At 54.9% G+C, this 19,294-nt stretch overlaps 9 protein-coding genes across 9 annotated transcripts; 4 read left to right on the plus strand and 5 right to left on the minus strand.

Annotated features, from left to right (window-relative positions):
* Positions 1-26: 26 nt before the first annotated feature.
* On the minus strand, positions 27-2,057 carry L969DRAFT_624397 (uncharacterized protein; the record flags this gene model as incomplete). The annotated part of the gene is made up of 10 exons (XM_014711906.1): positions 27-484; positions 531-642; positions 695-740; positions 788-921; positions 973-1,113; positions 1,197-1,309; positions 1,363-1,418; positions 1,527-1,651; positions 1,700-1,840; positions 1,941-2,057. The coding sequence occupies 10 exons, from the start codon at positions 2,055-2,057 to the stop codon at positions 429-431; spliced, it is 1,041 nt and encodes a 346-aa protein (XP_014567392.1). The 3' UTR covers positions 27-428.
* Positions 2,058-2,147: 90 nt separating this feature from the next.
* Positions 2,148-4,057, plus strand: L969DRAFT_88126 (uncharacterized protein). The gene is made up of 9 exons (XM_014711907.1): positions 2,148-2,490; positions 2,541-2,625; positions 2,675-2,735; positions 2,783-2,982; positions 3,036-3,109; positions 3,159-3,164; positions 3,211-3,328; positions 3,380-3,809; positions 3,861-4,057. Exons 1-9 carry the CDS (start codon positions 2,234-2,236, stop codon positions 4,013-4,015), a joined length of 1,386 nt encoding a protein of 461 aa, XP_014567393.1. The 5' UTR covers positions 2,148-2,233; the 3' UTR covers positions 4,016-4,057.
* On the minus strand, positions 4,030-5,284 carry L969DRAFT_50068 (uncharacterized protein; the record flags this gene model as incomplete). Its single annotated transcript, XM_014711908.1, has 6 exons — positions 4,030-4,253; positions 4,304-4,332; positions 4,379-4,571; positions 4,616-4,717; positions 4,766-5,149; positions 5,197-5,284. Coding segments are annotated over 6 exons (1,020 nt in total), but the record flags the coding sequence as incomplete, so codon positions are not given.
* Positions 5,090-10,024, plus strand: L969DRAFT_103808 (uncharacterized protein). Its single transcript, XM_014711909.1, has 16 exons — positions 5,090-5,341; positions 5,694-5,862; positions 5,930-6,093; positions 6,149-6,318; positions 6,373-6,424; positions 6,477-6,611; positions 6,670-6,822; positions 6,874-6,965; positions 7,018-7,047; positions 7,106-7,134; positions 7,190-7,390; positions 7,453-7,530; positions 7,587-7,657; positions 7,764-7,835; positions 7,879-9,548; positions 9,606-10,024. The coding sequence occupies exons 1-16, from the start codon at positions 5,297-5,299 to the stop codon at positions 9,643-9,645; spliced, it is 3,171 nt and encodes a 1,056-aa protein (XP_014567395.1). The 5' UTR covers positions 5,090-5,296; the 3' UTR covers positions 9,646-10,024.
* On the minus strand, positions 9,702-12,398 carry L969DRAFT_88130 (uncharacterized protein). The gene is made up of 8 exons (XM_014711910.1): positions 11,093-12,398; positions 10,951-11,046; positions 10,794-10,901; positions 10,710-10,746; positions 10,507-10,661; positions 10,323-10,458; positions 10,175-10,274; positions 9,702-10,124 (listed from the first exon to the last, which is right to left on the minus strand). Exons 1-8 carry the CDS (start codon positions 11,964-11,966, stop codon positions 9,807-9,809), a joined length of 1,824 nt encoding a protein of 607 aa, XP_014567396.1. The 5' UTR covers positions 11,967-12,398; the 3' UTR covers positions 9,702-9,806.
* A 673-nt stretch (positions 12,399-13,071) lies between these two features.
* Positions 13,072-13,993, plus strand: L969DRAFT_75548 (uncharacterized protein; the record flags this gene model as incomplete). The annotated part of the gene is made up of 3 exons (XM_014711911.1): positions 13,072-13,107; positions 13,321-13,643; positions 13,708-13,993. 3 exons carry the CDS (start codon positions 13,072-13,074, stop codon positions 13,901-13,903), a joined length of 555 nt encoding a protein of 184 aa, XP_014567397.1. The 3' UTR covers positions 13,904-13,993.
* Positions 13,994-14,017: 24 nt separating this feature from the next.
* Positions 14,018-15,271, minus strand: L969DRAFT_94980 (uncharacterized protein; the record flags this gene model as incomplete). Its single annotated transcript, XM_014711912.1, has 5 exons — positions 14,018-14,093; positions 14,143-14,288; positions 14,538-14,671; positions 14,725-15,011; positions 15,147-15,271. 5 exons carry the CDS (start codon positions 15,269-15,271, stop codon positions 14,018-14,020), a joined length of 768 nt encoding a protein of 255 aa, XP_014567398.1.
* Positions 15,148-16,883, minus strand: L969DRAFT_624467 (uncharacterized protein; the record flags this gene model as incomplete). The annotated part of the gene is made up of 6 exons (XM_014711913.1): positions 15,148-15,857; positions 15,911-16,040; positions 16,098-16,176; positions 16,239-16,583; positions 16,701-16,710; positions 16,821-16,883. 6 exons carry the CDS (start codon positions 16,881-16,883, stop codon positions 15,585-15,587), a joined length of 900 nt encoding a protein of 299 aa, XP_014567399.1. The 3' UTR covers positions 15,148-15,584.
* A 27-nt stretch (positions 16,884-16,910) lies between these two features.
* On the plus strand, positions 16,911-19,086 carry L969DRAFT_488251 (uncharacterized protein). The gene is made up of 12 exons (XM_014711914.1): positions 16,911-17,217; positions 17,274-17,323; positions 17,381-17,479; positions 17,532-17,581; positions 17,630-17,669; positions 17,717-17,813; positions 17,873-17,884; positions 17,934-18,016; positions 18,065-18,337; positions 18,387-18,731; positions 18,784-18,915; positions 18,970-19,086. The coding sequence occupies exons 1-12, from the start codon at positions 16,984-16,986 to the stop codon at positions 18,974-18,976; spliced, it is 1,422 nt and encodes a 473-aa protein (XP_014567400.1). The 5' UTR covers positions 16,911-16,983; the 3' UTR covers positions 18,977-19,086.
* The last annotated feature ends 208 nt before the right edge of the window (positions 19,087-19,294 follow it).

Genomic DNA, 19,294 nt, shown 5'->3' on the forward strand with positions numbered 1-19,294 from the left:
CGCTCAGATTCACGTGAATAGTCATTCGGTACCTTTGCAGGGTCAATCTCTTCGAGATTTGACCGTTCGCAAGTGTGCCGATTGCCCAGTATTCCAGCATGAATGTATCGTCATCGACATCGCACCTTGTGTCGAACACGGGTTTTTGCAGTTGTCGAGGTTGGGTGAAGTAAACAGAGGGCTACCATGCACAATCTATAGCCCACTCGGCAGAGGTGGGCCACCCGTCTACACCGACAGTGTAGGCGGCATTGATCGTTGCCGCGAAGACGGCACGGATGCTCTGAGCGAGAAAAACAAGCTGCATGAGTGCTGGATTTTGTCGTGCCGTGCGAAGTGATCGCGAGTGACAATCGGTTTGCACGACGCGAGTGCAGGGGATCAGACGCAACGGCGCAACTTCGAACGAGATCATGCATTGGTCGTTGTCATTCTTCGACATGGATGGGCGTAAACATCGCCTGAGCTTCGCATACGCTTCGCGCTGTAGCTGTATCAGTATGTCCAAGACGATGCACGTGCCAGCAGACCTTGCGGCGTAATCAGGTCCCATTGTGCGGCTGGACAGTCTTGGTGATGATCCGGATCTCCTCGCGGAACACAGAAGATGACGACGTCTGAGCTCAGTATTGAGATACGTCCCTGTTGAAGTACGCGCAAGTGAGTCAGTGGACGTAGTATGTCAAGAACGGACCGTGTTGCCGGTGATCTTGAATCTGAGTTTCGCGTAAGCGTCGCAGCTGCAGTATCATCAGAACTTGTACGATCGATTGAGCAACAGACGTACCAGTCGCGCCATGCCATCCATTCCAGGTTGTCTGGCATAGCATCTAAATTCAGGCTGGGTATCACGAAGCTGGCGGTCGTCTGGTCCCAGTTGTATCGGTGAAGCGTGAAGCCGCGGCCCACGATACCGTCATCCTGCCAGATCTTTCGACTTAGACCTTGAGCGATGATCAATGCCAGGCCTACCAGAAAGATATCCCAATCCTTTCCAGGCTCCTTCGGCGCGATGGCTGCGAACGTGAGGATGATAGGCGATTCGGACAGTGCCGGACGGTTGAGAATAAGAGCGTGTGCGTTTGGATTGGTGCTCGTCTTGTCGCAGATTGCCTGCTGGGGTATGAGCTAGTGGAACCACCTCAAAGAACGCAAATTGACATGAACGTAGACTTTGGACGCTGAGTGTCAGCAACTCCCTGGCACGAGTATAGCAACGAACGCGAATATGCCCAGAGCTTAGCTTGATCTGCCGCCAAATCTGTCACAGTCGCATCAAATTCGATACCCGGCGAGCAGAGCGTGAGTTCTGAAAAGACATGTGTCTCAGTGCGATCTGGACTGGCATATTGGCAGATCGACCTTTAGGCTGGCCGATCAAGTCAGGTTGACAGCGTTCGTCGGACTTAGCCAGAGGACTGGGTCGACAATATAGACGGATTGCTGAAGTGCCGAGAGTGAAGACAACTTTCTGGTCAGCATCGACAAAGATCACGGTTCTTAGGATAGGCAAGCAACAATGCGACCATTTTTGTAGCTCGGCGTCCAACCCTGCAAAGTCTCTGAGCGTGATGGTAACGTCAATCGAAGTTCCTTTTGGGCCTGGCTTCCCCGGAAGAACAGCGCCAGCAAAGTCAAACGCAATTCCGGCCTGTGGTCGATTCAGATCCCGTCATCTCCGGAAGGAGCATGCACTTGCTCCAGTGGACTCTGGCTCCCACACGAGCTGACCCGTAGCACTGTCACGTTGCTTCTTCATGATGAGCTGTATCTCAAACGGGCTCGCGCTACTTTTGCCAAATGTGAATGGGGCCGAGGTTCGACTTGGCTTGCAGACAGTCTGAGAAGTGCTTGAGAAATCCGCATGCCGCTGAGAAGGATCTGACGTGCCTGATACCAGACTATATGGCCGGCTCAGGGGCGGTATCGACGTGCCAAACCGACTTACTGGCAATCTTGAACTGACGCGGGAGCGGTAGGTCTCGAGTCTCGATGGCATTGCTCAGAACATGGGAACACAGGTTGATGAGGCAGCAGTAGAGCGCAAAGATGATCATGCTGCCCGGTCGACGAGACGGAAAACAGGAATTGCCGCACAATGCAACAGCTTGCACGTGTGCACAGTCGCGTGTCGTCTTGGTCTTGGGAACTTGGGAAATTTCGATCGGCGTACCTAGGTCGAGGAGATCTGGGCAGCTGAGGCCCTGGGCGTGGCACGCACCAGAGTCCTCAGATGCTCGTCAGGTGCACCTGTCGCTTCAGCAGTAGGCTCGCAAGTAGCCTTCCATGCAGGCCAGTCTATGAACATGCAACGCGCTGGCGCCAAGCATACAGCAGTGCATCCCACGCCGCACGAGCACAACTCGACAGAGCGATTCGGCAGCCTCTTCTGGAGCGTATGCCAAGCTCAGGTTCGATAGCAACGGCAATCAATCAGCCTCTCGTCGGCGCAGTGAGAGTACAGTGGCCAGATGGCGCAGCCTCGTCCTTGTACGCCTACCAATCCTACACACGGCGCAAGCTTATGTCCCCCGTTAAAGTGATTACATGTGGCTCAGAGATCACTGTCAGTCAAGCGAGAGCATGCATCATGTCACTCGACAGCGCCTACTTGATACCGCAAGCGTAGGCTAAAACCCTTGGCCAACGCACGCACCGCTGACGGCGCTCACAGCTTTCGCGTGACCTCGCGCCTCGAGCTATCGATGCAAGCTCTGAAGGCCTCAAGATCACCTGTAGGTAGCCGTGCCATTTATGCCGAGAGAGTCTCATCAGCTCCCAGGGAATGACATGGACGCACATACATCATTCTATCCGTGGCAATGGCTGCGGCGGCGCTCTTACAGCCCGTCACTGCACTGCTCGCCCACCTTCGACAAGCACCTGTGGGCAGCAAACGAGATGCAGCAGTCTCCTCCGATCGTTGACTATGCCAGCGTCATGTCGGGTGATGAAGGCCTGCTAGATTGGCTTGACAAAATCGTGCGTCGCGTCTCAGTCTCGTCTATACTCGTTGTACTCACGCCCTGCGAAAGCACATCTATGGCTTCGCGTTCGTGCAAGGCGTGCCAGTATCTCCCGAAGCGACTGAACAGCTCATCAGACGAATGTACGCTCGATCCTGCTGCCCCATCGCCCGCTGACTTTGTTCCACGCAGTGCATTGTATGTTTCATTCAGCTAGCTTCGACAGATCTGACAGGCTGCGCAGCATCAGAGAGACACACTACGGTGGCTTTTGGGACTTCACCGCAGATCTTGCGCACGGAGATACAGCGTACACCAACTTGGCTCTCGGCGCACACACCGATACGACCTACTTCACTGACGTCAGTCCGTCTGCGAAATCCAAAAATTCTTTTACTGACTTCCAAGTACAGCCCTGTGGGCTGCAAATGTTTCACCTGCTTTCATCGCGCGACACTCACGAAGGGGGACATTCGCTGCTCGTAGACGGGTTTGCGTGCGCTGCGAGACTCCGAGCAGATTCGCCACAACTCTACAAGCTCCTGTCGGAGCTACCTATACCCTCACACGCCTCTGGTGACGCCAATGCACTCTTACGTCCACTAAGGCCGAGACCAGCGCTCGAGCACGACGACGAAGGACAGCTGATATCTGTCCGATGGAATAATGATGATCGTGCGCCGATCGGTCAAGGCAAGAGCTGGCAGGGTCTGTGGACTTTAGATGATGGAAGACGGGTCTCGAGAGTGGTGGCATTCTATCACGCTGTGCAAGCTTGGGAACGTATTGTCCGCAGTAAACAAGCTGAATACTGGACGCCACTCGAGCCCGGAAAAGCACTCAGTGCGTCCTGCCGCTGTCACTAGAGATTTTGCGATCTGACATTATGCGCAGTCTTTGATAATCTGCGAGTGCTGCACGGTCGCTCGAGCTTTACAGGTCAGCGGCGCCTATGTGGCGCCTATGTCAATGGCGATGATTACCGCTCGAAACGCTTCTTACTCAGGCGAAGACTAGGCAAGCAGATCGAAGACGATGCCGTGTTCTAGCATTGCATACTGTCTTACAGCTCTATATGTGCATGCGTGTCTTGATGCTGCGATTGGACCATGACGCTGAGGATCTCGTGAATGAGATCAGCAGCGAGCATGGTCGTGAGTTCTGCGTTGGTGTCGTATGCAGGCGAGACTTCTACTAAATCCATGCCGACAAAGTTGAGCCCGACGAGACCTCTGAGCATTTTCTTGAGCTCGCGAGAGGTGAAGCCACCGCTCTCCGGCGTGCCGGCTGCTTGCCAATATCAGTCACTCGTTGCACCTTACGCTGTGCAGACGCACTCGCTGGAGCCATCGAAGGATCGACAACACTACAAAGGTGATGAGTACATGCTTTCGCAGAGCAAAATCGCTTACTCGATATCGACGCTTAGATAGACGGGCTTCGAGCCCACGCGTGCACGAAGGGCATCGGCTACGCCGTCCGCACCGAGATCGTCGATATCGTCCGTGGTCACATAGGTGAATCCGACCTGGCTGTCATGCTCGAGATCTCCTTTGCCCAGTCTGGTACGAATGCCAGCATGGATGCATGGACCGAGCAACCCCTCTGCGCACGCTCAGCAGCGGCCTCACTTCGGGCATCATGTTTACCCTTGTGAGCTACGTGGAACATTGTACCGTGATTGATCTGGGAGGTCGGACTGTCGGCGCCGGCGTAGCCTGCAGGATCCCATGTATCGAGATGCGCATCGACTGCTTACGTGTGAATTCCGAGGCAGTCTCTGTGCAAACACAACATACAGTGTATCACGGAGATAGGCCCATAGACTTGGTATAGCTCTCGCAAAATGGGCAAGACGATACTATGATCGCCGCCGAGGGTGAGGACGCGAGGGCGAGCGATGCCATCAGCCGCAAGTGCAGCTGTAGACGGTCGCAAAGCGCGTCTATTGAGCATACTTCTATAGGCAGTCTGCAATTGCTGCATAGCGATCGCGGGATCGTACGGGCTCAGAGGTACGTCGCCTGCATCTATGATCTTGAGTCCGAGATCATACGGGTCGATCTTTTGCGCTATGCTGTAGCCTCGGCCTGGCCTCTGTCTTCGTGAGCCAGTCCTGATGCCCTGAGGTCCAAAGCGTGCGCCGGGCCGGTAGCTTACGGAGCCGTCAAAGGGCACGCCTGCTCGGTCAGATTGGATAAAGACATGCGGTGCGTTCGATTGGACGGACCGAAGATAGCAAAGTCGAAGCGTTCAGACGAGTTTGCGAGAGCATCGAGATAGGGAAGATGAGCGAATGTGTGTATGCCGCTAAAGGGTAGCTCGCCGAGATGGGAATAGTTGTTCACTTTCAGGATAGATCAGGACCAATGCGAGTAAGCCTGCATCTCGACGGACCCCAGGCACTTGCTGCGGCATCGAGATCGGTGATGTCGCATCGTACGTGCACGAGTAGCGCGGCTAAGCTCAGCAATCCTGAGCGCACCATGTTTAGAGGCAGCTCTTTCTACTTGACGCGCATCATTCCCATTTCACGCTCTTGATCATCTCAAGAGAGCTTAGAGAAGCCTGCATTGATCTTGTACAGACATCATCGCCATGTGAACATAGCGAAACCTGGCCCTTCGAGCTCGCTCTCTGTCTGAGTTGAGTGAACATGCGTGGTCTGCTGGCCAACTTTTTTTTCGAAGCCACACGGGCAAAGTCGCGACGATAGCGACAGCGCAGCGCAACTCGGCACAACTTCCTCTCGCTTCACTTGATCGCGACGAGATGGTCGGCTTCTTCACGCCTTCGCTTGGCGCAGTCCAGGGTGCTTTCCAAACGCCATCGTTCGGCGGCTTCAGCTCGCTCACTCGAGTGGGCGTGCTCGATGATGCAAAATCAAAAGCACAGCGTGAGTCGTTCTGCTTTGCCAGCCTTCTCAGGCGCACAGTGCTCACGATCTCGTCATGCGCGTGTAGAGCTGGAAAAGGAAGCAAAGAACGCGGCAGATTCGGCAAGCGACAAGGCAAAGTCTGCCTACAATGACGCACAGAGCGAACTCAGCAAAGCCGCTGGATACGCCAAGAACGCTGCAGCGGGCGCGCCAGAGCCGAGCGGCAAGATTCCTCTCTACTCTACCCAGGCAAGTGAATGCCCTCCCGTCAGTCGGCCGCGCTCATAGACGAGGTCGATGGCAGTACTACTACACGTGCGCGATTGGCGGTATCGTTGCTTGCGGTACAACCCACGCGTTGGTCACCCCGCTCGATCTGGTCAAATGCAGACGTCAAGTCGACAAGAACCTCTACAAGGGCAACATGGATGGCTGGAGCAAGATCTGGGCCGAGAACGGTCTACGAGGTCTCTAGTTCGTCCGAGCTCTGTTTTCGCTGTTTTTGACTCACTCACACGGATCTGGCAGCACCGGTGTCGGTCCCACTTTGATTGGTTACTCCATGCAAGGCGCATGCAAAGTAAGGACCCCCGTCCGGCTCGATAGACGCGTCTGATGTGCCGTTTGCGCAGTACGGTTTCTACGAATACTTCAAAAAGACTTACTCTGACATGGCCGGCGTCGAGAACGCCAAGAAGTACAAGGATGCCATCTACCTTGCCGGTTCCGCCTCTGCCGAATTCATTGCCGATGTTGCGCTCGTTCCCGTGCGTCTGGGACTGACGAGATCAGCGTATGGCTAACTTTCGAGTCGTGAGCGCACAGATGGAAGCAGTCAAGGTCCGAATTCAGACCACTATCCCGCCTTTCGCAAAGGGCGTCGTCGACGGTACACAGAAGATTATCGCCGCTGAAGGCACTGGTGCTCTCTACAAATCACTCCCGTCTCTCTGGTCTCGCCAGATCCCTTACACGATGGTACACGCCTCTGTACGAGTTGCGAGAAGCATGTGCTCATTCTTGCGACAGATGAAATTCTGGTCTTTCGAAGCCACCGTCACGCAGATCTACAAATACCTCGGCAAGCCAAAGTCGTCTTACAACAAGCTCGAACAGCTCGGGTAAGTGCCTCGACACATACTTTGCATGATCTCAATTGACGCCTACACGCAGTGTCTCGTTCCTGGGCGGTTACATTGCTGGGTAGGATGCTTCTCCAATCTTGCTATATATAGGTCTGACAGACGCGCAACGCTCACAGTGTATTCTGTGCTGTCGTCTCTCACCCCGGTCGGTGCAAGGTGCTGCCTGTCAGTCTCGCAGGCCCTGATGTTCGTTTTGACAGCCGACACGATGGTATCCAAGCTCAACGCTGCTGGCAAGACCGGTGTGGCCAAGCCCACCGTTGGCTCGATCTACAAGGAAATCGGCTTCAACGGTCTCTGGGCAGGTCTCGGTACTCGTATCGGTACGTGGAGCTTCGTACGAGCATTTGCAAAGGTGCTCATACGACTGCTTTCTTACAGTCATGATTGGCACGCTCACTGTCAGTCTCCTGCATTGATCAATCCTCGCGAGTGACCGGTGCTGATGTTCGTATGTTCTCAGGCACTGCAATGGCTCATTTACGACTCGGTCAAGACCTACTCGGGTCTGCCTACCACCGGTGCTGTCGAGGAGCCCCTGGCAAGTCAAGCCCTTCTTCCTCGCAACCTTGCGCTGACCAATGGCTCGCTTTATAGAAGAAGTAGGGAAGTCACAATCTTCTGTGCTCGCAGACTGGGCTCGGTCTCATAATGCAATCTCTCGTGCCGTTAGACGTTCCTGACCTGCTGCCCTTCCTGAGCGGGAACAATCGCGAATTACGACTTCGCGCTGTGTGCGTGCGTGACTGACGACTGACTCGCACACGCAGACAGACAGCGCTGCAAGCAGGTCTTGCTGCCAGCTTTCCCTGCAAGGGCAGCGCAGCGCTCTTTGAGAAGCCAGACGTAAGCGTGCTTCTGCTTGCGAGCCGAGTCCTCGCAAGCGCAGGCGTCACTTGTCAGGCACAGAGGGGCAAACATGTCTCGACCTGTGCAGTCATCGGCTGGCCTGCTCACGCGCAGACGACGCCTGCCCAGACGGTCGGGTGATGCAGTGGCGAGTGCTGCTCAGCCTTCATCGCCGACTGCGAGCGAGCCTGTTGCCGCATCGGCAAAGTCATCGCCCAAGCCTGCGACAGTCAGCCTGGCTAGCAAAGATGCCCAGCCGCTGGCGTCTACATCAACTGTCGATCAGCCCAAAGCGGTAGAGGTAGTCAAGAAGGCACCCTCATTCCGCTCAAGGACACCGAGACTCAATATACCCTATGTCAATCCGCCCGTGGTGTCGAGGTCGACGGTCTTGCTCGACTCCATCTTTGCGCTCCATCGCCCGCTACTCGAGCTGCCAGTACCTGTCACTAACCGCAAGACGACTCGCCATCTGCCTGTGGCTCAACTTGAAGCAGCAGACGAGGCCACGACGAGCAAGAATCACTTATCGCCCCTCTTGAGGAGCACAGTGGAGAGCTTCGAAGAGGAGGAGACAAGTGACGAGCTCGCCGTTGCATCGGAAGAACACGAGGAGATGGCAGACTACTCGCCCGCAGAAGCAGACTCTCAGGCTCTCAAACGGAAACGATTGCGCAAAGAGCTCGAGGCTCGTATCTTGGGCGAGCCAGACGGCCTCGATGACCGCGTGGCTGACCAAGTCATTCGCATTCTCGCCGATCGAGTGCCTTTCTCGCCACCATCGGCTCCTGAGCCACAGACAATCCATAGACCGATCAGTCCGCCACTGCGCATGCAAAAGCCGGCGACACGTCAGCGCGAGGCGGCTTTGGCGTACCTGAAGCCTTTCAGTGGCAGAGACCAGTCAGCCGCATCGAACTCCAAAGGCAAAGTTAGTACGGACTTCAATGCAATGACGTCCAGTATCGCAGCCGGGCAGTTCTTACACGAGGCGCTCATCTCGTCAGAATGGAAAGGGAAGCTCGAATGGAGCAAGATACTAGATGACATGCAAGCTGCTGTACCTGGCGACAAGAAAGCTTCGCCAAGTCAGTCACAGAAGCTATCGCGAGTGGTGCAGCAGATCATGAATACTGCTCCACCGCTCGCTAGATCTGCTTCTTCTTCCTTTCGTCGGATGCCGAGACCTTCCCATCTCATTAATGGTGGACAAGTCGTCAAGAATCGTGAAACACCATCAGCTGGAACAGCAACTGCCTATATTGCCAATGACGCAGCCCAGGTCAACGAGATGGTTGCTAAGCTCAGAAAGCAAGGCTTCGTCGTCGTCGAACAGTCGAGCATAGAAGGAGCGGACAGTGTCATCAAGGCCATCGTCAATCGTCTGCGGAAAGTCATCAAGAAGGCGACGGGAGCAGACCTACCAGACCAGCGCGGTGTTACTATGATCAGCATGGAGCAACCCCTCTCGAAGCGGTCGTTCGAGGCAGACTTTTTCAAGCGTAACGATCTCGAGCGCAGCGATTTTCTGGCCTCACTTGGCGGAACAGAGATTACCGTCGGGACGCTCGATGCAGATGGTATGCCAGCGACTATTTTTGAGCCCCTCGGACCTCGCAGTTCGGTCGGTCGCGGTCGACGCATCGGCATGGACAGCGTGAAGCGAAAGCGCAAGAAGAAGATTTCCAAGCACAAGTACAAGAAGCGCAGGTTCGTCTTCACGACTCTGAAAATCGCTCCCACGCTGAATGATTTGCAATTTCACAGAAAGCTGCAGCGAGCTGAGCGCAAGCGCCTCGGCAAGTAAGCTTCTCAAATCGTCTTTCTGGTCCATACCATGCGAGTCTGCGACTGAACTGTCTTGCGCATGATTTGGCTAGTCCCGTGTTTGCGGCCCAATGCATTTTCCCAAAATCGTACAAGCACAGACAATGCCAATTGCTCATGTTGCCGGGTATATCGATGCGATCAATTCTCCTCACCAATGCTGGACTCTGTCAAGGTACTGGTCATACTTCGCATGCTCGACATCAAGCTTGAGAGCGAAGTTGAACTGCCGGAATCTTTCGTCAGATCGCTTCCCTCGCCGTCGTTCTGAGAGAAGCTGGACGATTTTGTCCGGCGTTCGGAAACGAGTTGACGGAACTTGTTGGCCACCCGCTTTGCGCGGCCAATGTAAATGAACGCGGAGGCAAGATCCGCGTCGGTCGTCTCTGGCAAAGCTTCGCAGTTGTCTTCCTTGGACGGTAGCGGGCTCTGCTCGCTCTCTGTTATCCAAGGATGTACCTGCTCTCGAAAGTCAGCTATGCACCAAAATTACTGCATGGGTTGAGTACCCTCAATTGCTCGATGGTGATCCGCCGTTTGGGACACTTGTCGAGCAGCTTTTTCAAAACATCTTTGAGATCATCGCCAAGCTCTTTTGGCAGCTTGACCCTGCTTTACCACTTTCAACAGTGTTCCATGCCAGGATCCATTACGTACGGATCGTTCTTGATCATTTCGTATAGCTCGAGTGGATTGTGGGTGGCAAAAGGCAGTCTGCCGCAAACGAGGCAGTAAAGCGTGACGCCCATCGCCCATACGTCCGCAGCCTTGACATGGATCTCGCCATGTTGTGCTGCGCGCTAGTCAGATTGACTGATCGAGACAAGCGGCGTAAACTGACAGACACACAGCTCCGGACTGAGGAAGGCGGGACTGCCGACGTTTTGTTTGCTCAGATCGGTTCCCTTGTGAAACATCTCGGATACGCCAAAGTCTGCCAGCTTGCACACTTCGCGATCTTTCGTGGCGAGCAGAATGTTGTCCGGCTTGATGTCTCTGCACCTGCGTGTCAGGAGACTGAAGTGAGTGGGCAGAATGACTGACCGGTGCACGATGTCGTTGCTGTGTAGATATTCCACCGCTGCTTCTTGTGTCAACTCGCGTTAGGGCCGAAGAGGTACTGCCGACCTAACAGAATCTGGCGAAAGTAATTGCGTGCAGTTGTTTCGTCGTACGCTTGGACCTCCTCCTTGATTGACAGGTTCATTAAAGAGCCTCCTTCGCATAGCTCCACGACTGTGAGGACAGTCAGCGCTGAACAGCGGGCCATCCGACGATGATATACCCATGTATAGAGAATCGCGCTCGTTGACATCGAGGACCTCGTGCAGCCGCACGAGATTCGGATGGGTTAGCTTCTTCATCACAGCGATCTCGTGACCTGCGCGGTTTGTGAGTTAGGATGCAGATCAAAGGGAGCTACGTACGGATGAGCAGCAGAGGGTCCTCGTCGTTACTATTGCCGTTCTCCACGGGTGGTCGAGCGTGAGCAGTCATGGAGCCTTGTGTGCTCTGTGTGCCCTGTGAGGGCCTCTTGCGCCCTCTTTGTGCGCGCATCATCTCTGACTGAGCTCGCTTGCGGAGCCGCATCTTGGAAAACTCTTTGACTGCCCAACTGCGCCCCTGCTCGTCCTGAGCAACGCAGACGCTGCCGAAGCTGCCATGACCGATCTCCTTTCCGAGTACATACTGATTGATCCTTCGTGAGCCATCGCCAAGATCCTCATGGCGAGCATCGAGCGTCTCCTTCACACCGGGCTCCATGGAAGATGTTCTCCGGTGTCGCTTGAAGCCTTCTGGTGAGCTGGCCTCCGAGGCAGCTCTGTTCTTTGCAGAAGAGAGCGCTGCTTTGAGTGATTCTTTGGCAGACGTGGGCGACGTCGTAGCCGATCGTCCCGGCGGGTTCATCGTCTTGGGTGGAGTGTCATCGAGTTCTTCTGGCTCTTGTGCTAGCTGAGTGGGTGTCTGCTCCATCTCTTGAGGCTCTGAAGCCATAAGTGGAGGCTCCTCCGTCGCGGGCGACATGACGACTTGCTCTGGCGATTCTGTGCCGTCTTTGCTCAGCTGCAGCGACGGAATGCGACCATTGGTGTGCGTTCCGTTGGCATTGCTCTGTTCTGACTTGGCAGGCTCATGCTCCGTCGACTCGGCATCTGCATCCGTCTCACTGCCCGATGCGATTGCGTCCGATGGTAATCTGGATAGCGTCATGGGTCGTCGACGTGCTCGACCATCGCTGCTCTGCCCGTGCTCCTCGTCGCCTGACGTCTCATGCTCGTCTGACTCGCTATCATTCGTCATTTGAGGCCTGCTTCTGAGGTGTTCCCTTAATCGTAGCTAATTGCAAATCCAAGCTCAGCGCAATCGCGAGGACGCTCACGTGGCTCGAAGCCTGCAGACTATTACGAGCGACCACTCGCCGACGATCTCTTGCCCAGCCGGTTCAGCGCCTCACTCGCGTCCATTTAGCCCTCGACAGCATCATCTTACAACACGACGCATCTCAAAGATCGGATGGCCAACATTGCTCAGGCTGCTTCACGAATGCCGCTTGGTCTCATACAATGCATCAGCACGTCAGCCATCCCTGTGAAGGCAGTGATACTTGAAGACAGTGACAGTCACGAATCAAGCAAACGGGGATTGGTCGTGCATCCTTGACCGCAAGAAGACCTCGCGCCAGCATGCACTACGCTCAGCAGCAGATCTTGTCGCCGAGACCATAGTGCGACGCTCGTGCAATCGCGACGGCACGTGCAACTCGGAGCTGTGAAGAAGAGGACTTCTGACGCTCCGAGCGAGTAGCAGGCAGCGAGATGCTCATCCTGCTTGCAGGTCTTGATTCTCTTCTCCTTTGTCAGTCTAGTTGGCTTGAGCTGCTGATATGCTAGCAGTGCTCCTTCCAATTCCTTGTAGCCTTGCCGCTATGCAGTGTATACTTGCACTCCTCACTCTGTCCCGCAGGCTCACTCACTGAAGGTTTGCTTGGCTCGGTCTGATCTCGGCTGCTCTGCCCTCGTCGGTACACTCGGCCCGTGATGATGATTCATGAGGGCGTCCTCTGTGCAACACTTGCTCGCCGGTAACGGTAGTCTGAGTCATCCGCAAAATGACGAGATCGTGCTTTTCGAAACTATCTGAGAATTAACGAGAAGGTGGTGTGGAAGTATTGATTCTGCCACGTCGCAAGGGTGCATGCTCTCACAGAAGCGAGTGAGTACATCAAATGTGTATGCCCGCTCGAAAGTGGGTTTGTGAGGGAGCGCGTACAGCTAGTTTGAGGGGCTGGGCTGACGGTTGGTGCCAGTGACGTTCGTCTGGGCTTGTGCATTCTGGAGACGCAATGGCTCACGATCCCTTGCTTCTATACGAGATTATAGTACATACAAACGCCTGGCGTCCCAAAATGCCTGTTTGGCTCAGTGGTAGTAGCGTCACGCTTGTATCGCACCTGCGACCACGTGACGGTCACTGGTTCGATCCCAGTAACAGGCAATCTTCTTACTGCGCCGCGAGGCACGTCTTTTTGCTGTTCCTTCTGGCAGTCCACGCAACCGTGCTCGTTGTGCATCACTTTGCATCGAGTTGAGCGTGCTTAGTCACGCACGTGATCATATTTTTCGCGTGTGCAATAACATCAACTGATTTTTGGCAGCTTATTGGCCTACACTGCTGTTTCGTTCGCGACCAACTCGACTCGACCCAAGATCGCACGTTTGGCAGCTCGACATGGCCGTTCGGATATCTTGCAGAGACGTCGACGAAGGCGCAGCCCAGAGACGTGATTCGCTATCCGTCGAGGACGGGAACAACTCCGCTCGAGGCTGATGCAGCGAATGAGGAGCTCGTCGATGACTTGGTGACCTGCTGCGATGCTTGCAGCCGTCCCTGGGAGTCACCCTCATCGTCTATGATGGAGATCAGGCTCGACAAGAAGACGACAGCCGCATTCGACTCTCTGCCTTGCTCGACGATGACGTGAGGCCCTAGACCGGTCTGGCAAGTCGGTCCGCCATGGGGTGAACCATCTTCACGCCTGGAGTGACAAGCAGCGAGAGAGAGGTCGATTGCCCGTCACAGGCTGGAACTGCGATGGAGCTCATCGCTATCGCTTGGAGGCTCTCTTACTCGTCGTGGAACAGAATGCGGTCGGCAAGCAAGACGACATTCACGATCAGATCTCTGCTAGACCTGAGGACCGACGGACCTTGGAGGCCAAAACTTGCAACCTGGTCTAGGAACAGGGCACCCCGTCCGAGGTGATGCAGCCTGTGATGCAGCCTGCGAGCTAGTGACAGCAGTCTAAATGCATCTAGTTCATTCTGAACAAGTGCACGAGTAGATCTGCGAAGCTAAGCCACTTGTCCTTGAATGAAGAAGTCTGCAAACTCAGGCTGATCGCCTTGGCACTGCACAAGAGGACTCGGTCTGCTTTCGAATACTCAGCACCGGTGAAATGTGTATTGCTCTGGCTCACCTTCCGATGTCCGAGAGATAGCAAGAAGTGATCGGATCGCGCTGCGAGTCTATAGCCTCTGCAGCAGTCATGCAGCGCAGCTCGTATGGATAGTCGTCGCTATCAAATTCTGCGGTCTGCGCAAAGACATCGTATTCGGCTGAGAACTTGAGCCAAGCCGTGCAACTACCCAAGCACGTCAGCGGATCGGTCGATGCTGTCTAACGACTCGCCATTTTTGCCATTCGTCGCGCAGGGATGTCATAGTGTCGAATGGCAAGCGCAGCTCAATGGAAAGCTTTGTCATACTGTCGGTGCTGCCCGAAAGGGATGCAAGTTGGATGGACTCGCCATTTGGCTCGAGCTGAGTCTTGTATGCGTGAGCTCTCAGGCTTCCGCCTCCTGCGCACGCTTACGATCTCTTGTTGCCAGCCGTCTGACCCGAGCCGATTGTAGATCAATATGTTTGCAGGCTGTAGTGAATCTGACAAGAAGCCGACATGGGCGATATCGGGATGATGAGGCGTTGGGCACTTTGTAAAGCATGTCGCTAAATGTACACGAGTGAGCCATGCAACTCCTCGATATCTCCTAGCGACTCACGAACTATGCGAAGCGTAAGAGCGGAAACATCGCCGTTCTGGGACCATTGCATGCGTGTACGCGATGAGCATTCAGTGGCATCTATATCAGCCTCATCAGGGTCTGCTACTTGCTGCGCTGTAGTAGCCTGACCCTGGGGATAGCCAAGAGCACGCATATCGCAGTTTCTTTGCGCATGCGACTCCGAGTGCTCGCCGCAATACATGCGAGCGCTTGACTTGCCCAATTGGATAATGGTTTTCGACTCGACATTGACGAAAAACAGGCCCACAAGGTAGACGGTGCAGCTATGCTGGCAGTGAGCTAGCGCAGGCAATGACGGTACCCTGCTTGCCATCTAGCCCAGGGCGTCGGCAAAGCGGGTTTAAACGAGGCACGAAAGATGATGCCTCCTTCAGTGGTCTCGATTGTCTGAATCCTACCGACGGATGTGCGACTCGGCTGACGACCTCTTAGCCGGTGTCTGAGAAGCGCTTTCTTTGCACACCTTCAAGATCCAGTGTTCCTCGTCTTGCCGCAAGGAAGTGACGACAAACGAAGCAGACATCTCTGAACCATCTGCGAAATCGACAGGTTGAAGATTCCGGTCTGCTTTGCATTGTCCGGTCCCATGAAGCTGCACGGTATAGGCTTGTGGACGGCTCAAGGTTCCGAGAGCACTTTGGTCGGACAAGAAGCTGGACAGGCAAACAAGAAGGAGGGTGATGCTTCGCATCGCAGACGCGCGAATGCAAAGGAATTTTCGCGTCTTGTCATCTGATCCTCATGCCTGTGTTCATCAAAATCCTGGCTCGCTCAGGATCCGCATGCTGCTTTCCACCCAGCTTAGAGGTGCTTTGTATGGGTCACAACATTATGCATTATACAAGTGTGGCTTCAGTTGGCTTCGTATTCGAATCAGTTTTGGCAGGCGATGGTAGCGGTTCATCGCGCTCATGCTCTTCCTCGTCATCGAAGAGACTTGTGGTCTCTTCTGCTGAGCTTGACCAAGCAGTATAATTGCTTGCTGCCGGACCGGATGCTGACCAGCCGGCTGAGCGAGAGGGAGCTTTCCAGCCTTCCCCATTCCGCAGCCTCTGGAATCCAGACATGATGAGGTCGATGCCGGTCAACAGCCCGATCAGCGCAATGTCCTGCACAAGCTGATTACTCAGATACGATGTCGGTAGTCGGAAAGGCAGCATACCTTGACGTAGTTGATACCGTCGATAAGCGAAGGCACGATCTCTCGTACGGCGAATCCATCTGAGCGATGCAAGACGAGCCGATTGTAAGCGAACGCGACACCGATCGCCAGAGGGATTGATATGACGATTCTGCAATCATGAAGGCATCAGCGGACTGGACTGACCAAGTCTTGAGCGGGCACGGACACGGTGAGTAAAATGCCAATGGCACCAAAAAAGCCTCGAGGTGGCCTCGTCGGGCAAGCGAACCTCGTCCGCCAGATGACTGTCCGGCAAGGAACCTGCTAATAAGCCAAAAGAACAAGTTTATTGTGCGCCTCAGCTGACAGAAATATGAGCAGCCGTTGGCGATGCTGACGAGCTTTGGCGCGCCGGTGTCATACTCGCCAGGATCACATACGAGTGAGATGGAGCTGCTCATCAGGCCGCCAGCAGGACATTCTGATCCTCCTGTATATTCGAGAACGAGCAGACCCTTGTCCAGGGAGACTGGCGTAGTATTGTATCGACCCAAGGAGATGCCCGTCTTGCCTCCGTATCGATATGCGCCGATACTCGCAGAATCGCCGAGGGAGATGGTCTCTGTCAGCAAGCGGTGACAGATGTTCAGCTTGATGTCGCCGTCCCTGTTGTCTGCTGCGTCGCCTGGAAAAGGCACGGCGTAGTCCGTCCCTGGTAAGCATGGCAATGAGCGCGTTCCTCTTCATTCGCTGACAGAGCGCCTGCCTGTCTTGCGTTCGAGCTGTCGTAGATCGTAGTACGTATTCGTCGCAGAGTCAGTGAGGGTACATGCTTCATCCTGCCAGGCTGCGCCTCAGCGTTCCGTTAAGTCCCACGTACAAAGCTCGAGCAGACCTGCAAAGCACGAGTGTCAGCGTCTGTCGGATCCACGACAGAGTCTTGGCTGACCTCTTTCGCTATCGACGAAGCTGTCAGGAGGGCGAGCCATATGCTCGGCCACCTGAGAATCATCGGCCGCTGCTGTCTCGCACGAGGAAATGACGCGTGGCAATCGACTTGATGATCACTCCCTCGTTCGTTGTCCGCTGAGACTGCCCTGAGACGGACAAGGATGGTCATTGCGACGATGAGAGCAAGCGCAAGACTACCGAGGAGTCTCTCCGTGCCGTCTGTTCGGCCAGGATGCGCTCGATCGACCGCCGCACGTCTCGCTGTGGCTCAATCGAGTTCGAGGAGATCTCTGGCCACTGAGGCAGAAGCGAGCTATCCGAGCCCGGGGCCCATCGCAAGAGCCAACACGGTCGAAGAGCTACACTCACACTCGCCTCAGGACATCCTGGCCTCTGTCAGTCTGGTCATTCTGGCTCGAGGTCGTTCGCTCATGCGCGATGGCGATGGCAGGGCGAGGGAGCAAGGAACAGATCGCTCAGACACTTTACAGTCAACTTTGGGTGCGCACACAAGGGATCCGGCTGCGAACAGCCCAGCTGACCTTCAGATGAGCGTAGACCTCAACATCCCGCAGCTCATGGCGTCTTGCGACTGATCCTTGAGCTCAATGGCGAGGAGATCCTGCGCGCCGATCCGCATGTCGGCCTGCTACACAGGTTCGTCGATGCAAGTCCATCACGAGACAGTATGCTCACACGCTGTCCGCAGAGGAACGGAAAAGCTGATCGAGTATAAGACCTACACCCAAGCCTTGCCATGTCGGTTCTACCTTATCGCTCAAAGATATTGACTCACAACGAGGACAGATTTCGATCGCCTCGACTACGTATCGATGATGACCAATGAGTATGTTCGTCTCTCTTCCATGCCCCGCTCGAGCTTATAGACGGTAGACTGTGCTACTCCCGCGCGGTCGAGAAGTTGCTCAACATTGAGGTCCCGGAACGAGCAAAGTGGATCCGTACCCTCTTTGGCGAGATTACTCGAGTGGTCAGCAACCTTTCATCTTTACTCGTGGCTAGACTGAAAGGGTGCATGTGGCGTGACAGCTCAACCATCTCGTGCGTACCACATGTAGCACGTCTTGTGCAATCTGACTCTGGCGAGCAGATGGCGGTGCTGACCCACGCAATGGACGTTGGTGCATTGACACCCTTCCTCTGGGGCTTCGAAGAGCGCGAGAAGCTTATGGAGTATGTCGCTTCACACACCGCACTCTGCTTTTGCTGACGGGGCTACAGGTTCTACGAACGCGTATCCGGCGCACGACTTCACGCGGCCTATGTGAGACCTGGCGGTGTTGCTTTCGATCTTCCACATGGCCTGCTGGATGACATCTTCAAGTGGGCAACTGCCTTTTCCAACCGAGTCGACGAATTCGAGGAGGTTTTGACTGAGAACCGTATCTGGAAAGCGCGAACAGTAGGCATCGGCCGAGTAACGGCAGAGGAGGCGCTCGCATATGGCTTCACGGGTGTCATGCTCAGAGGATCCGGCATTCCCTGGGACATCAGGCAAGGAGCACCAGACCAAATCGGACGAAGCTCACAGAGTGGTCAACAGGAAATCGCAACCTTATGACGCTTACGACCAAGTCGAATTCGATGTCCCCGTCGGACGCAACGGCGATTGCTACGATCGCTATCTGTGCCGTATCGAGGAGTTCAGACAGTCACTCAGAATCATCTCGCAATGCCTGCAAAAGATGCCACCCGGTCAGATCAAGGTCGACGATCACAAGCTCGTCGCACCGCCTCGCGCAGTCATGAAGCAGTCCATGGAGGCTACGATCCACCACTTCAAGCTTTTCAGCGAGGGTTACTCTGTTCCACCTGGTGAGACTTACTCGGCGATCGAAGCACCAAAGGGAGAAATGGGCGTCTTCCTCGTCAGCGATGGCTCCAACAGGTCCGTCCCTGAGCTTGCCACAAATGATATGCTATACTCATTCGAACGACAGACCGTACCGCTGCAAGATCAGAGCGCCCGGATTCGCTCACTTGCAAGGCTCAGACTTTATGTCGCGACATCACTTCTTGCCCGATATGGTAGCCATTATCGGTACCATGGATCTGGTCTTCGGCGAAGTAGAGTACGTCACAGGCGCTCTGATCACTATCGTCCTGAGCTTACACTCTCCTGACAGTCGTTGAGCACTGTAGACTTGCATGCACCGTCGCTGTTGAGATATATCTCGCTGCACTGGGCAGAGCCCGAGTGATCGATCGACTGCACGCCGATCGTTTAGCCTTCCCACAGCTGTGTCTTCGGTCTCCGCATTGAGTAGGCAACGATCCACTGTGTCGTCACAAGACACTTGTTCGAGTGTACATTGCCCAAAGAAGCGTTGCATCCACCTAGAGCATAACCACCGCGGTGAGTGCACATCCAGCACGTCACGGCGTTCGGTTCGGGAACATCTCGTTGCCGAGCAGGACGCGCGTCACGCCGAGGCGATTGCCTGCTCACGA

Source organism: Mixia osmundae, assembly GCF_000708205.1.
Source record: "Mixia osmundae IAM 14324 unplaced genomic scaffold scaffold_6, whole genome shotgun sequence".
In the NCBI taxonomy this organism is placed as follows: domain Eukaryota; kingdom Fungi; phylum Basidiomycota; class Mixiomycetes; order Mixiales; family Mixiaceae; genus Mixia; species Mixia osmundae.